The following is a 17913-nucleotide window of genomic DNA, read 5'->3' on the forward strand; positions in this document are numbered from 1 at the left end:
TATATATATATATATATATATATATATAATATAAATATATACATAGTTACTCTAAATAAAACGTTTTGCAGTGTAAAGTAAAAATCAATCGAATTATCAAATCTACAAATTACAAAATTAAGACGACTATTTGTAGATTCTGTTCTGAAGAAAACGGTACACCGATTTTCTTGACTCAATCGACCATCGCGGTCACGATGTCAAAGACCTCGAATGTTAGTGTTTATACGAGGACACATGTCAGAGATTTCAAACACACACTGTTGACAACAGTAATACCTTTAATTGTTAGAAACATATAATTTGAAAATTTTTAAATAATTATTAGGTCCTTGAATAAGTTCTCGCTGTTTCTTAAAAGATGGCGTAGCGGCACTCTGTGCATGGAATTTCGTACGGAAACGCATCAGCTAAGTAGTACTATATGTAACCTCAAATTCTAGTAGATACAGTTTACCACAGTGTCAACCACGTGTTTAATTACCTATTGTGAAAATGTCTACTTTTGTGCCAAATAAAGTGTTTTTGCGGGGAATTTTATTGCACTGCTTTATTCAAAAGAAATCTGCAGCTGAAGCACACAGAATTCTTGTTGAAACATATGGTGACAATGCTCTGTCGAATACGACATGCAGAGACTGGTTTAGGCGCTTTAAAAATAATGACTTTGACCTTGAAGATAAAGAACGTTCTGGAGCACCGACAAAGTTTGAAGACGAAGAATTGGAGGCATTGCTGTGTGGTCTCTAATGATGGACAATACTTTGAGTAAAGTTATTGTAAGCCTTATATTTTAAATAAATGTTTTTTTTTAAAAAAAAAACAGCGAGAACTTATTCAAGGACCTAATATAAATAAAATAAATTTTTATTGTCTATTATCTAAAACAACTTGGTTATTTTTAGTCTAAAGATGTGAAAAATTTTTCACAAAATTATTAAATTTTTGTCTATCAATTTTTGTATCTAAATTGTAGACAAATAATATATGACTTCTAAACAAAAAACATGTGTTTTAAGTAATGATGACGTACATTTTTGAGTTAATCAAATCTAGTTAATAAAATCAAAATTAATAGTTTAGATTAATAAAATCTGACGTATAATCATGGATAATAATGACTTTAAAAAACAAAGCTTTACATACAAGTATATTCATTATATGTAATTTAACTATTTCTTTATAAATAATCAATTGTAATATAAATAAGAGCTAATGTGTATAAATAAATTTAAAATTTATAATATTAAGCTGATTTAATATATTCTAAATTTTATATATTTTTATTTCTTCTAACATTATTTTTATATTATTTTTTTAAATATATGAAATATATATAGATTTGTAAAAACGTTTTTCACGTGTTGAATCTATAAACGCAAACAACAAGAGCACGTGTACTTATAGTAAATTTAAACAATTAATTAGTATATATTTAAATAAACTTCACTGCGATTTGATGATAATAAATCGCACTAAGAGACGAATCAAGAAAGTACAGTTAACAACTCAATTCTTTTCACTTTCAGTCAACTTTCAAATTAATGTGTATTTATGCTTCGATAAATTTAAGCATTGTGCATGTAATTACCTTGCATTTGAGAATATAAGAAAAAATAAATATTAAGAAAGTTTAATTAAAAACATGTGTATATATCAAACATTCCTTAATAATATTAATAATAAGTTTGGGAAATAATTATCCAAACTAGCAAGTAATAATCGTTTATTAAATTTCACGACGTTTCGATCATATGGTTGTGGTCCCTTTTAAGTAAGACTACACACTACAATAATTATTAAACATATTATTATTATCACACTAATATAAAATTCGCAATAATATGGAAACGCAATACTAACAAGTAAATTTAGTAATAATTAACTCATCATACAGCAATAATCAATATCAATTTTTAGTGAAAAATATACAAGTCTAAATTAAAATTAAATTGAAATTGTGAGACAGCCACAACATATCCCAACCAAGGATCGTCAGATTCTAATGTATTTTAGGTGAGATTATTTACACGACCTTAATTATTTTATTATATATATATATATATATATATATATATTATATAACAAGATAATAATATAAATTTAACGTATAAGACGGGCAATAAGAGCCAAATCGCGGATGACAATGCGTTATCCTAACGAAACTAAATAATTTTCCGTTAGAATTAAATACCGGTGCACAAGGCACCAAATTTTACTTGGACACGGCCAAGATTTTAAATATGAAATAATCTCATATTTGAGATTTAATTTTAATACCCCTTTAACCCCCCTACGGAAAATAAATAAATGAATGCAAAAGAAAAATATAGATCCGAAAGTCGCTGAATCGGGAACGATTTCCCGGGAAATCGTTCCCGATTCAGCGACTTTCGGATCTATATTTTTCTTTTGCATTCATTTATTTATTTTCCGTAGGGGGGTTAAAGGGGTATTAAAATTAAATCTCAAATATGAGATTATTTCATATTTAAAATCTTGGCCGTGTCCAAGTAAAATTTGGTGCCTTGTGCACCGGTATTTAATTCTAACGGAAAATTATTTAGTTTCGTTAGGATAACGCATTGTCATCCGCGATTTGGCTCTTATTGCCCGTCTTATACGTTAAATTTATATTTATATTACAGAGCCTTGTTAAACTCTTAAAGATATTAATAATAATTTTATGAAATAAATAATTTTTTAGAAATTTAAATGTATAGTAAATGAACTAATTATAAATAAGAAATATAATTTGTAGCAATTATATTTTATAAATATTAATATATGTATAGTCGGTTTTTTAACGATAAATTGATAATTTATGTATTTACTATCTTTATTAATTTAACGATAAAATTAATGAAGTCGCCAGTGATGAGTAAACCCATACAAATTTATTGAAATTTCGACCTAACTGGCCAGTACAATTTATTAGAAACACACAACATAGTGTTTCTAATAAATTGTACAGTTAGGTCGAAATTTCAATAAATTTGTATGGCTTTATTAATTTGTCACTGCAATTCTGTTCAAGAATGTCGCATTGATATTTGAAATCATAGTTGTATGTGTACACACAGATGTGATCTTAAACATCAATGCAACATTCTCAAATTACAGCTCAAATTGATAAAGGTAGTAGACACACATTTTAAATCACAATTTATCATAAAAAAATCGACTTGTCTCGGATAGACATAATTCGACAACAAATTATCGTATCGAATTCCGCTAAAGTGCACTTCAAAAAAAAAAAATTGAACTTTCACGCGTTTTTTACTTATTACATTGAGCTACGTCAACTGATTAACTCCGTCTAATTTAAAAAAATGATATTTTATTAATTAATTTCGTACGTTCTATTCTTTATAACACGTAAACTTTTTCTTTAGCTATAAAAAACATAACCAAAAGAAAAAAGCTTATTTTATTTAATAAGTTAATTTTTGTTATTATATAATCTCTTTTAAGGCAAAAAGTCAATTCGACATTATTGTATAATTACTATTTATATTATTAATATCATCAATACATCTGTGACATTTTAATGGCACTTTCGTCATCTATATATATAATTAGAATATATATAACTATATATATAATAATATATAATAATAATATTACATTTTTTTCTATAGATGGTATGTTTTCTCATTGATATTTTTTTTATAATGCGCAAGAAAAATATTATGACTTATTCTAAAAATTTAAATAACTTTGAAATTTTAATTAATTAATTTTTTCACCCTATCTATTATTGTTGCAACTTAAATAAAATCAATTTTCTGATAAATAATAACAATCCAGTCAACTTCTTTCTTAATTTTATTAATGATTATATTTATTTACGTAAAAATTTCTGAACTTCGCTCTTGGCAAGAACTAAAGTAGCCCAGCAAACGTCGAGGCCGGTCCCAAGTCCGGATAAAGAAAGAGGGTTGGTGAGCAAGGTTAGCAGTCTACTCATCGTAAAAAGAGACAACGCTCACAGAATCACTGCATTAGCTTCGGATACTGGACAGATACAAGAGAATAACGACTTGGCAAGGAAACTGGAAAAGGAACATAAAAAGACTTGGATGCTGGAATGTAACATCTTGGAATAGTAAAGATCAGGAAGTCATCATAGAAATGGAAAAACATGGGGTAGACATCTGCTTGATCTCGGAAACAAAGAAGAAGGGCAAAGGCAACATAAGGTACCAAAATCACATACTGTTCTACAGCGGAGTTGACAAAGATTTCAGAGCACAGGCAGGAGTAGGCGTATTAATCCACAAAAACTTCGAAAACAACATCAAAGGCGTGAAATACATAAACCACAACATAATGTACATAATAATCCAGGCGAAAAAGGAAAGAGAAAGAATCCATATCATGAGCATCTACGCACCAGACATAAACAAACCCAAAGAGGAAAGAGAGAGCTTTTTTGATACTCTACAAGAGACATTAGACTATATATCTACAGAAGACAGGGTATTCATGATGGGAGATTTTAACTGTAGGATCGGTAATAGCAGTATCCCGAAAGTTATGCATAAATTCAACGAAGAAACTCTAAATGAAAACGGGAACATACTCATATCATTGTGCGCCCATAACGAACTAAGGATCAATAACACATACTTTGATCACAAAGACCAGCACAAGTACACATTCGCAAACACTAGAGAACAAAAATCAACGATCGACTACGTGATTACTAATAGGAACGTACACTCTAGACAGATACTGGATGTGAGAACATTAACCTCAGCAAATGCCGGTACACAACATGGATTAGTACTATGCAAGTATCGTATGGGGCAAATACAACTAAAAAAGAAGAAGCCCAATTATGTCTCTAAGTTTAATGTGAAATCCCTAGAACAGAAAAGTACCAAGGAACTATATGCGAGAAGATTAAGAGAAAAGGTTACCCTTAACAAAATCACGGAGGAAGATGACATCGAAACAGCATAGAAAAGGGTAAAAGAGAACATCACGAATAGTGCAGCGGAGGCTGTAGGGTTAAGAACAACAGATACGAACAAACTGAAAAACAAACCATGGTTCACGAAGGAGATTAAGGATCTGGCAAGAAAAAAAAGAAAAGCATACATAAAATATATTAACAACAGAACACCAGTAGAATGCGAAAGATACAAAAAAATTAGGAATAAAACAACCAATGAAATTAAACAGTTAAAAAAGCAGTACTGGGAGAGGTTTTCATCAGATATGGAACATGATCTACGGAGGACAAAGAAGAGTATGGAACATGCTGAGAAACTAGAAAAGACCGGTAAATGAAGAAATACAAATAAATGCTATAAAACCAGAAAAGTGGGTGGAATACTTTGGCAACCTCTACCAGAATCCGAACAACGAAACAAGGGAAGAAGAAGAAAATCTGCCAACAGACCTATATCCAACGGCGGCCAAAGAAGCTGATGGAATAACAACAGAAGATATTCAGATAGCGATAAGGAAGTTAAAAACACGAAAATCGCCAGGCATCGATAACATTACCAACGAACTAATAAAGTGTGGAGGACCCGAAATCGTGGAGGAACTTACTAGCCTATTTCAAAAGATCGAAAAGAACGGCATAATTCCAGAAGACTGGAAAAAAAGTGTAACCATCCCGATATAAAAAGGGGCCAAAGAACAATCCGGCCAACTACAGAGGCATAACACTGTTAAGCTCCATACAGAAAATACTGACCAAGATTTTCACACAAAAAATCAATAAAGAAATCGGCTTCCTAGAGGAACAACAAGGATTTCGGACGAATAGATCTACAATAGACGCAATTTTCATCCTAAGACAGCTGATAGAAAAAGCAATAGAGTTTAACAAGCCTATGTTTGTATGTTTCGTGGATCTCGAAAAAGCGTTCGACAGAGTGAGGCTGAGCAATGTGGTCGCTCTCTTAAAACAGAATAACGTTGATGAGCGGTATATAAGCATAATTAAGGCACTTAATAGCAACAACAAAACCAGGATAAGGACGAACCAGGGCATAACACAAGGAGTTGCGATAGCGACAGGAATAAGGCAAGGAGACAGTCTGAGCCCATGCCTCTTTAACATCATTATGGACCAGATCATCAGAGGCGTGAATGAAGTTGAGGCCGGTTACGAGATGGGTGGCCGATCCCTGAGAGTCTTGTGCTACGCAGATGATGCAGTACTGATGGCCGAGAATGAAGACGACTTACAAAGACTACTCAACAAGTTCAAAGCAACAGCAGAAAAGTTTAATATGCTCATATCCCATAAAAAAAACCCATGCAATGGTGATCGCAAAAAAACCGATTAGATGCAAGCTGGTGGTAAACGACCACATCGTCGAACAAGTAATGAGCTTTAATTACCTGGGAGTGGAAACATATAGTGATAGATACATTCTGAACAAGGCAAGAACACAGACAAATAAGGCAGCCAGAATCGCAGGCTGACTCAGGGGCATAGTATGGAGGAACAAGTATATGAGCACGAAGAGCAAGATCCGGATATACAAAACCTGAATTAGACACGTACTCACCTATGCAGCGGAGACGAGAGCTGAAACTTCGAGGACGAAAAGGATGATGAGGACAACGGAAATGAGGATATTGAGAACTATCAAGGGGGTTAGCCTTAGGGATAGAATAAGAAGTAACGATATACGGAGAGAGTTTGAACTACAAGACGTAGTGAGATGGACGAGAGCACGACGTCGATTTTGGAGAGATCACGTTGATAGGGTGAGCCCAGAACAACTACCAAATTGGGCAAAAACGCAAAAACCAAATAGCAGACGGGCCATAGGAAGACCACCTAAACGGTGGTGCAAAAGTTGGACCTCAGAATCACAGGAGGGAAATGCCAGTGGAACCGACAGGACTTAGCCCTACTACACAAAGAAGAAGAGAAGACGTAAAAATTACTTATGTTAGAGTCATACCTGGAGGCAGCCGCAAAATGATTTCTTTACTCGTGATGGCATAGTCTGGCAGCGACCGACGAACTCTTTCAGAGGCTGTGAACTCTTCACAGGACAGCTTGGAATCCTCTGTAAATCATGAAATCGTTTATGTATAGTATTCAACATAAATACATAATGTATATATAATAAAAAAAGAATTTATATTTTATATAAAAGTATTAATATGCTAAATTATTGTCATTTATAATTAATTTTAATAGTACTTTGTAAATTGCAACAAAAAGCACCGCAATAGAAAAAAATATTCAATATTATGTGACAGAAGTAGTTAAACAAGAAAAAAGTTTCAGACTATGTCGTAGACATTTTATTTGTTTTTATATGTATAATGTAACATAATACAATATGTCAATATAACAATTTATATCATATTAAACGCTGTTATATAATGTGTATCACATTAAAACAAAAGCGGGAGAAAGTAGTTATAGAGACATGAAATAATAACATCGCATTAAACGTCAATCTTGTAACAATTATTGCTTCTTTCCGTTAATTCTATAAACAAAATGTTCTGTTTAATCATTACACACTTATAATATAAAAATATTATATATAATAAAAACAAATAACATACGAGAATTAAAAAAATAAGTCTGATTTTGTGGGGAACGAGAGTGTAAGATACTATATTATTATTTCACAAAAATATGTGTAATATACATACGAGTATAATACTTAACATCAAATAAATTGCTATATTAAATAATTAAAATTAAGGATAAAAAATATATAATCTTGAATAATAAGATTTCTTGTAAAAAATACAGCTATAATATAATAATATCTTTTTAGCTATCTTTTTAAAAAAGTATATTCTGACAAAAATACATTTTTAAATCTTCATAAGCAAATATACGTTAATACGTATAATATACGTTTTTAACGCATATAATAAGTCACATCATTATAGAGATTAATAATTTTATTTACATATACTTTATAATATTTAATAATTTTATTTACATATCCTTATAATATTTATAAAATAGCAAAAATCAATATTATAAAAAAAAAGTTTTACATTCAAAATTTTTAAAATAAAATTTAAAAAATATTTATTATATGCCTTACATATATTATATAAACGGTTTTTGTTATTAAATCTTATTTATATATTAAATGTTATTATTAAATTATTAAATTATTATCTAATTCAAGTGTATTTCCGATTTATTATTATATAATAAAGATGAGTAATGAGAACCAATGCAATAATTTCCTAATAAAACTATAGATCCTATATTTTTTGTAGTATAATTTAATATAATTTAATGCATTGCAATAAAATTTTCTGTTACTGTAAAATAAATACATGAAAAGTATACTTTTTCATATACTTTTAATGTGTGTCGTAATTTTATAAAATTATCAATTTTTAACATCAGAAATTCATTAGAGATTATCTTATTTACATAACAATCTCAACAATTTTAACTTGTCCTATACAATCGTGTACTAATATAATCAATAAGAAATTATGTTGTATTATACAATAATAATGGATCATATACAGAAAATTTTGAATTTTAATCACAAACAATAATTAGTTTGTAATTAAAAACATTCCTATTCTGATCCTCAGCATTAAAAGACATAAGTATCAGTATCGTTTTTCAAGATCAATTAGATAGTATTTTTGCACGTCATAATCATATAAAAAGAAGACACCTGAGACATCGGTTTATTTTTGATTGTAATCTTCCTTACGATTAACCACGACTTTCACTTTTGCATGCCTCAGAAACATGGGCATTCGCAGGATTTTTTCCAGGAAGGGGCTTATTAGATTTTTTAATTTTTTGTTTTTTATTCTTTTAAATTTTATTTTTTCGTTATTTTTATTCTTTTATATTAAATATGCAAATAAATTTTAGTGTTAATTCAAAAGAAGAACAAATGCTTAATTTTTTTACTAATTCTAGGGGAGGGGGTAAATGCCCCTTTTGCTCTCCTCTGCGGACGCCTAGCTCAGAGAGGAAATCACTTCACGCATGTAAGAATTTAGGGAATTTAAACCACCAGCCGATTTGGTCGACTGATACTTTAACTTTATCTTGCTCGTTGTATTTGTATGAAGTTCTTTAGTTCTTATCACGAAAAAAAATACAGAACACACAATGTCAAAATTATCGTTATCGCGCGGTTATGCATATCATGGTGATGTCCTCGAAAATCAGCTGATCGCCAGACACACAAGTAGACAAACGCTTTCAGAAATGTTTTTTTTTTATTTTTAGGTGACGAATGATATATAATAATTGTTCGATTTCTGCCTTCTTATATTTTCTTGTATTTATTATATATTCATTTTCAAAATGATAAAAAAAAAGATAACATTTAAAAGTAAAATTGAAATATATATTCTAGTTTTTAATCTGATTATGTAATAATCTTAAAGTAAAAATCCTGCTTTATAATATTCAATTAAAATACAGAATAATTAGCATAATGATGTATATATTTTGCAATTCGAGAGTTCTGCCTATATTAAATATATTATAAGCTATTAAATATAAAATATAATATTAAACCATTTAACCATTTACCAATTAACTTTTTATGAAGTAATCGTTAATGAGAAAACTCAATGTGTTTGGCAGTTATGTTTATCCCGGCTATTTCTGTTCATGAATAATTGCAACCTTTCTTCTCATGCCGTTATATCGCGGTTCGTATAACAAGAATGTCGAACACATCAAAACATTGTACATGTGTAAATGCGCACTATACTTTTTTATAACGTGCTTTTCAAAATGCATAATTACATGTGAGAATAAACAAAATATATTTTGCTCATTTTCAAAGCATCATGACAAAAAACAAACATAATAACGAGCTGAATATTTTAATAGATATATATATATAATTGCAATTTAATTTAATTTGCTAAATTTCGACAATTGAAATTTCTTCACCTTCTCTAAATTATTTAATGTTTAATTAAATAATTAAATAATATAGTATGGAGAGATAAATAAAAAATATGATATGCATGTGTAAGCTCTTATTAAATTTTTTAATATATATTAATATTTTTTACCGATACTGAAATTCACAAAATATAGATAAATTGACATTTTATATCATTTTCACTTATATTAAAAAATTAAACAGGAACTTTCATAAAGCTACAAACTGATTTTAATAAAAATAAATAATATTTTTTTTATTTTCAAATATTTTAGAAATTTTTCACACTACACATCAAGACATTCTTCACAAGCAAAACATAAAATTTATTGATATTATTTGCAAGTATACAATATGTGCGATATGTAAAAGTTATATAAATGTAAATATTATGTATATATAATATATTTTAAAAATTAAAAGAGCTGACTTAATAAGTACTCTCATTATAATATATTTACATTAATATTTAATAATTTAATTATTAAATAAATAATGTTAAATAACTCTTAGTTATTTTTATAAATATGTTCTTTCAATATTGATATCTTGTTTTTTGTTACAATTAAATTTTTGTATATAGATTTGTATATAATGAAGTTACTTTTTAATAGTTTTTCTTTGCATAAACACACGCTGTCCTGATATACCGAGTGTCCAATAATAATCATATCACCTCTCGTACAGGTAAACCGCGTTAAACTCAGTAGAAAAAGCAGAAAAAGTAGAAAAATAAAAAGCTTCTATTGTATTGCGATCTTCGCAATAATTAATGAGAAATTAATTTTTTTTACATTGGCTAAACCGTGAATAAGCGCGGGACACGAAGAGACCTAACCTATTATGCAATTGCTAAGCGCATGCGCATCTAGCAATAGCGTAACAATATAGATTAACTGTTTTTTTTTTCATCGCGCGCTTATTCGCGAATTAGATGATTTTTAAAATTTATCTCATTAATTATTGCGAACACTATATAAACCTAAATATATATTTTAACCTAGAGAATATACGCTATTGAAAAAGCGTGTTATTCAATGCAAATTCCATCGTTTAACGGCGTTTGCCGGAAGTGAGTACATGACGACGTAACAGTCACGGACTTGTAAGCACACTTTTCAAAACTTTACGGTCTGATCCATCTCCTCAAATTACTTCCTCGTGAAAAATGCGAGGATACACGAACTTACATTCGTACTTATGGCTGGCAACTGTCATCATGTCATCAGTTCAAGATAGTTGTAAATATATGAAAATAGTACTATAAAGCTAGCAAAAAATGACAATTTAGACATTTGTTACGTGTATTAATTCAAAGAAAAAAATATAAGGAAACGTTGAGTCTCACTGATTTTGTCTCATGTAAATAGAAGGAAAAATATCTTATATATAAATATTGATGTATAAAAAATTAAATTCAAAATACGTTATAAATAAAAAACATTTTGAAAAATGTCATAAATAAAAATAATTTAGTATAATTACGATTTTAGTAATTTATGATTATTATTTATAGTTGATAATTATTCATATTTTATTTATGACAAACTACATTATGCACTTACACTTTCTTTTGCAATTTATAATTTAAAATTATAATTATAATTTAATTTAATATTACAACTAGAATGAAAAAAATGTTTAATTAAATTAATATAAGAAAAGAGAAAAGTAATACGAAATATAAGAATTTATAAGTATAATAAAATAAAATAAAACAATTTGCTTCATCAATATTGTAAGTTTTAAATAATTAAACATTAATAATGTTAATATTATTAAGACTTAATTAATTTTTATTAATAATATCAATATTGAAAGAACATATTTATAAAAATAACTAAGAGTTATTTAACATTATTTATTTAATAATTAAATTATTAAATATTAATGTAAATATATTATATATATATACATAATATTTACATTTATATAACATTTATATTAAATATTAATTAATTAATAAATATTGTGATCTTAATATAAATTTCTTTATTAAATATTATGCAATACAGAAAAAGAAAGTGCCAATTAGAGCTTGGACGCGGTAATAGATACGTATAATGAAATTTATTACGCATCTATTATCGTATTCAGGTTTTAATTGGCCCTTTCCTTCTTCTATTGATTGATATTGTCTAATGTTTTTAAATGATTTTAGTTAATTGAAAATATTATATAGTAAACATTTAATTATATATAATTAAATTAAAACAATTAATTGTTTACAATTAAATTGAAACTATTAATTAGTTAATTAAGACAATAATTAAACAATAATTTTTAATTTACAATATAATAAATTATTTAAATTACTTTATGCCCTCTAAATTATCTTATGCTTTCTAAGATACATGCAACATGTGTGAAATTAAGAAAAAAATATTTGTCATTGTCAAGCCGAAAAAACTCATGTAATTTCTTATCTTTTCCAGTGTGAGCGCCTTATCAACTTGGTCACATCGATTTAAGTAAAGATTAATAATCTATCTTGACATCACAATATACTTACAAAAGTTAGCAACATTAATATATCCATACTTTTAATGGATGTATACATATGTATATGAATGTATTCACTTTTTATTAGTTATAATTCCTCACAAATAATTATCAATTTTTAATATCAAATTACTATATTTATTTTTATAAAGAAATTTTTATAATAAATTTACATTACATTTCTAATATCTCCATCTAATCTGCAAATATAATTTGAATTATATATCAGTCACATCTTTAAAAGTGCCAAAGAAAATTATTTATTCAATTAAATTTGACTGATTGGTATTTTATCAACTCAATTCGTGGCAATGATACATATCTCGAAACACCTAGTTACAGAAATAATAAAATTAAATGAGCAAGATGTTATGTTAGATATATGTATGCTGCAAAGGTAGGCACAATAATAACAGACTCGAAAGTAATAAACTCATTACTCACAGCGGCGATATAATTATACGCTATAATTATTATGCTTCGCGCGGCGCCTGCGCAAAAGATCTCGCAGATATCATTTTAATGACGCGCGCGCATCATTCGCATCAAATAATCAGTTGTGATTAATGTATGATATGTTTATTGCTACTTCGTGATATTCAATATTTGAAAGCTGCATATGCAAAAATTGATTTATTATGCAATCAAAATTTCAAATTTATTTGCTCGCAATGTAAAAAAAAAGATAGTCACATTTTACTAAAAGATAGGGAAATTTTACGAAAATTTTTGTCACATACGAAATCTGAAATCAAAATTTTAAAATTTTAAAATTCTAAATGATAATATGGCCAAAACTATTTATAAAACATAATTAACGTTTTTTTGCCATTTTTAATATAGCCAAAAAACGTTAATTATGTCATAAATAGTTTTATATATAATAAAATATTTATATGTTAATAAATATAGTAAAATATTTTTATGTTAAGGATTTCCAAGATTTTTAATTTTAAACCTATAGTTAAAATTAAAAAATTTTAAATAGTGGAATTAATTAACGTTAGGAAAATCTCTATTACTTTTTAAATATGATTAATATTTTATAATTATTAGTCATTCTGTTCGTCATTAAATTTGGCGTTTAAAATTTTTTTATTTTGACAATAGATTTGAAATTAGAGCCCCGTTAGCCTACAAATCAATTGCTAACAGCATCACTTGCCATCATCCCATTTGCCAACATCTCATTTAACTACAAAAAGTATTGCCAACAGATTGATTGCCTACTAATGCTATTGCACACAAATGAAAAATGAAGAGACAGACGTTCGTTTGCACACATAACAGTTTTGCGCACAAACCGTATTGCACATAAAAATTATTACCCACAAATCGATTGCCTACAAATTCTATTGTGCACAAACCGTATGCAACAAAAATAATTGCCTATAGATCAATTGCCTACAAGCTCTATTGCGCACAAATAACAAAATAAGAGACGGAAGATCCCGATGAAGTTCCTTTGATGATCCTGATTACGAATATCATAGTGGCGACTATTTCATTTTCAATATAAACATCATAAAAAACCATTAAAAAATTAGTTTTTTTAAATTATCTCAGTAAATACAAAAAATTATGATAAATATTTTAGACAAAAGTTTTAAATCTACAGAAAACGCGTGGAAAAGTGTATGCGTGGAAACGGTGGATTTTGCCCCCTTGCGGGAGGCTCCACTATCAAAAAACTAGACAAATAGATTTGCGTGGAACCTCGCTTTGCCTGAAAAGTTGCAAACCCATGTGAAATTGTATATATACTGCAAAGTACAATACATGCTTAGATAGAAGAACAGATACAAAATTTAAATTCCATCGTTTTTGTTGAAAACTATCACTCATATAGTAAAAATGAATAGGACATAAAATGTTTATCTCTGTAAGATCTAAAACTTTTGTCTATAATATTTATTATAATTTTCCGCATTTACTGAGATAATCCTAAAAAACTAATTTTTTTAATGGTTTTTCATGGTGTTCACACAAAAATCAAATAGTCGCCAATTTTTACTATGATATTCGTAATCAGTGCATCAAAATACGTAAGAACACTGAGTTTCAAAAAATCGGGAGTGAGTACTTTTCGGAACTTTATCGGAGTCTTCCATCTTTTATTTTGTTATTTGTGCGCAATAGAGCTTGTAGGCAATCAATCTGTAGGCAATAATTTTTGTGTGCAATACGGTTTGTGCGTAAAAATATTATGTGTGTAAACGTACGTCCGTCTCTTCATTTTTCATTTGTGTGGAATAGCGTTAGTAGGTAATCAATCCGTTGACAATACATTTTGTAGTTAAACAAAATGTTGGCAAATGAGATGTCGGCAAGTGATGCTGTTAGCAATTGATTTGTAGGCTAACGCCCCCCCCCCCCCTAAAATTAGTAAACTCTAAAACCCTTCAAAAATGTAGTTTTAGCAAAATATAAATAATTTTTTAAATTTGTATTTTTTTTGGCTGTCATATTGTATCTGTTATTTTAAATTTTTGATTTGCAGAATTGGTATCAGCAACCTCAAAGATATTATTATTAATGTAATGTGATTTCAGAATATGTTTAGTATTTTTGTCCAACAATAAAATTAAAAAATTATACAAATTTCTGCTGATACTTTGTATATAATTGATTGCAAAAGCAAAAATTATAAATTAAATGGAAAATAAATTATCACTAGAATATAAAAAACATTATTTAGATAAAATAGCAATGCTAAGTATTAAAAAAATATCCAAATTTACGTGTAAGTAAAGAAATTTTAAAAATAAAAAAATTATTAAACCTTAAAAAAGTAAATCAAAACTAAATATCAACATAATTCTATAGTTACAACTGGCTATGAATTAATTTATTATAGACATTAAGAGCAATTTAGAATTTAATTAATTTGTCTAACACATTTTATGTGACATAATTTAAAAAAGAAACTTTTTTATATAACTAAAGTTGCTTAATAAAGAATTTCAGACAAAAGTACAACGCTATTTTAAATAACATCTTATATAAACAAACACACAAACACTACAAAAGCCGTTGGATAATCTCTCTATAATTTTTATTAAAAGCTTATCTCTTAAATCTTATATCTGAAAAATTAATTTAGAATTTTACTAAATATTTTGTGGTAAATGTTCTTCTTTGTCAACTAGTCTCTCTTTTAAAATATTTTTACCTTTCCATTTTTACGCGTTCAACTTTAATTATGTAAAAAAATTTTTTTTACAATTTTGAAACTATTATTTTGTATAATATCCTCATTTTCTGTTTTCATTATTTTACAAGTTTTATTATACAAATATTCAATTGTTTTTGTTATTCTACGAGAAATACATATACCTATGTACAAGCCGAAAATATTATTTTTCAACACAATCAGTTCACGTTATTCAAAAATGCACTCTCAAAGAAGCAAAACGGTAATAGTTACGGTAAGCTTATTTGCTATGCATGTTGCAAAGAATCGAACAAAGCATGTTGCGAAGAACCGACTTTCTATTACATTAATGTATGCACGGCTCGTTCGAAATTATGATTGAAATGAGTGATGTTTCCTCGCAATTAGATTAATTCATTTGAATAATTATGGCGCGGTATATTATGCCACCATATACTTTCAACTATGATGAAACTATTACTATTATAAGCATCTTCTACGGACAAAATAATATACAATGCATTTTTTATATATAGTATTTTTGAAAAATATGCGAATTTTGTATAATTATTAACTTGTATAATTTTGTATAATTATTAATTTGTATATTACTCTTCTAAAATATTTTTTAATAAATGCGACATTTATTGTGATTGAGACTGATTTTGTATATCGAGCAAATATCATAATTTTAAAGTATTTATTAGTTTTTATATATTTGTGAGGTTACATAGATTTGATCCATAACATATATGCATTTTAAGCTTTTTATAAATTAAATATTTTACAAAAAACAAATTTTTTTAAAGGTCTTATAAACATTCAGTACTTTATAAAAAGGCTAAATCTTTCTGCAAAAACTAATTTTATTAAAAAATCTGCAATACACATGTACACTAATAATAAACATTAATTTTAAATAATTTCTATATAAAAATTTTTCTTCCTTTATCTTTTTATATAATTTTATAATACAAATAATATAATAGATTGACATTACAACAACAAAAAAAGCTAAATTATCTCTTCCTATTTCATATCATTTATATATTTCTCCTTGTCAGCTCTTATCTTTTCCTCTTTTTTTTTATGTAGAAGTACTCTCACCAAAAATATTTGAGTGAAACTTTAATACATCCTTCCTCTTCATCGACATCAGTTAAAATGATTAATCGATCGATCAGCTGTCATAAAATGGGAATAAAATCTTCTATCACTAATAAAAATAATTTTCTTTATTAGCTACTGTCATTCTCTCTTTCACTCTCTCTTTTTCTTTTCTATTAGAATTTCCTTTATAATTTATATCCTCGATTCATGATGAAAACATAATATTAAAAATAAAAATTATAAAGTAAGAATATATCAAAGCAAAATGTGATTGCTAAAAATATAATTACGTTTATAACATATACAAAAATCGATTTTATAATATTATCTATTTTAGATTTTATATTAATATTTACTATATTAAATTATATATATATATATATATATATATATATATAATTATTTAAGTTATATGTTAATGCGTATAATTATATTAATTTCCATTAGTATAATCATATATATATATATATATATATATATATATATCTAATAAATATTGATTTTGCAAATTAAAAATGATTTAGAAGTAAATCATATAATACTGAATTACGCTTGTTTATCACGAAAAATAGAAATCTGTAGAATAAAATAATTGGATTGATTGCATTCTATAGTCACATTAAATTGTATTTTTAGAATTATTTAAAACAACATTAATTATTTGACATACTGTTCTTGCAATAAATGATATGAAATAGCTCATATATATATATATATGAAATATTACATATATACAAGATATCCTATTTTAATAAAAACAGCCGTGAGTCATCTAAACTTAATGTTGCCCAAAACAAGTTTCAAAAAAATTTTCAAGTTTTGATTTTAAAAAAAATTTTTTAATGAAATCACCATAATTTGTTTATGTAAAAATTAATTCCTCACAATATTCGGCATAAAAGTTGCATAATCAACATTTATCCACATAAAAAATAGCAATAAGAGTTAAGCAGGGTAATTAAGATACTTTATTATGAATTTAAAATATGCATTATAAGTATAAATAGCACACATTTTGATTTCTTTCTTGGGCTGTCTTCAAAAATTATTTATTTTATTTAGAATGATATACATCAGAGACATGAGATACTCCACTTTTAGGGAGATACGTAGATAAGATTGGCCCAGGATAGAAAGAGATGGAGATACACGTCCAACCAGTCTTCGGACTGAGGACTTTATGATGATGATGAGAATGATATACACGGAAAAGCGTATTACATAAAAGAGAAAGGAAAAGAAAGTCTGATATTA

General features: G+C 27.3%; 1 protein-coding gene across 2 annotated transcripts in view; it reads right to left on the reverse strand.

The window, feature by feature from the left end:
- DAAM (disheveled-associated activator of morphogenesis-like protein) overlaps positions 1–17913 on the reverse strand; it is a 63950-nt gene that overhangs the window by 10362 nt on the left and 35675 nt on the right. For both annotated transcript variants that reach the window (XM_085489511.1, XM_029312491.2), the window contains one exon: positions 6939–7046. In XM_085489511.1, coding sequence (XP_085345637.1) covers positions 6939–6980 — 42 coding nt within the window. In that variant the 5' untranslated portion in view covers positions 6981–7046. The remainder of the gene's footprint in view (positions 1–6938; positions 7047–17913) is intronic.

Source organism: Nylanderia fulva, unplaced genomic scaffold (assembly GCF_048542155.1).
Source record: "Nylanderia fulva isolate GAGA-0341 unplaced genomic scaffold, ASM4854215v1 Scaffold86, whole genome shotgun sequence".
NCBI lineage: Eukaryota > Metazoa > Arthropoda > Insecta > Hymenoptera > Formicidae > Nylanderia > Nylanderia fulva.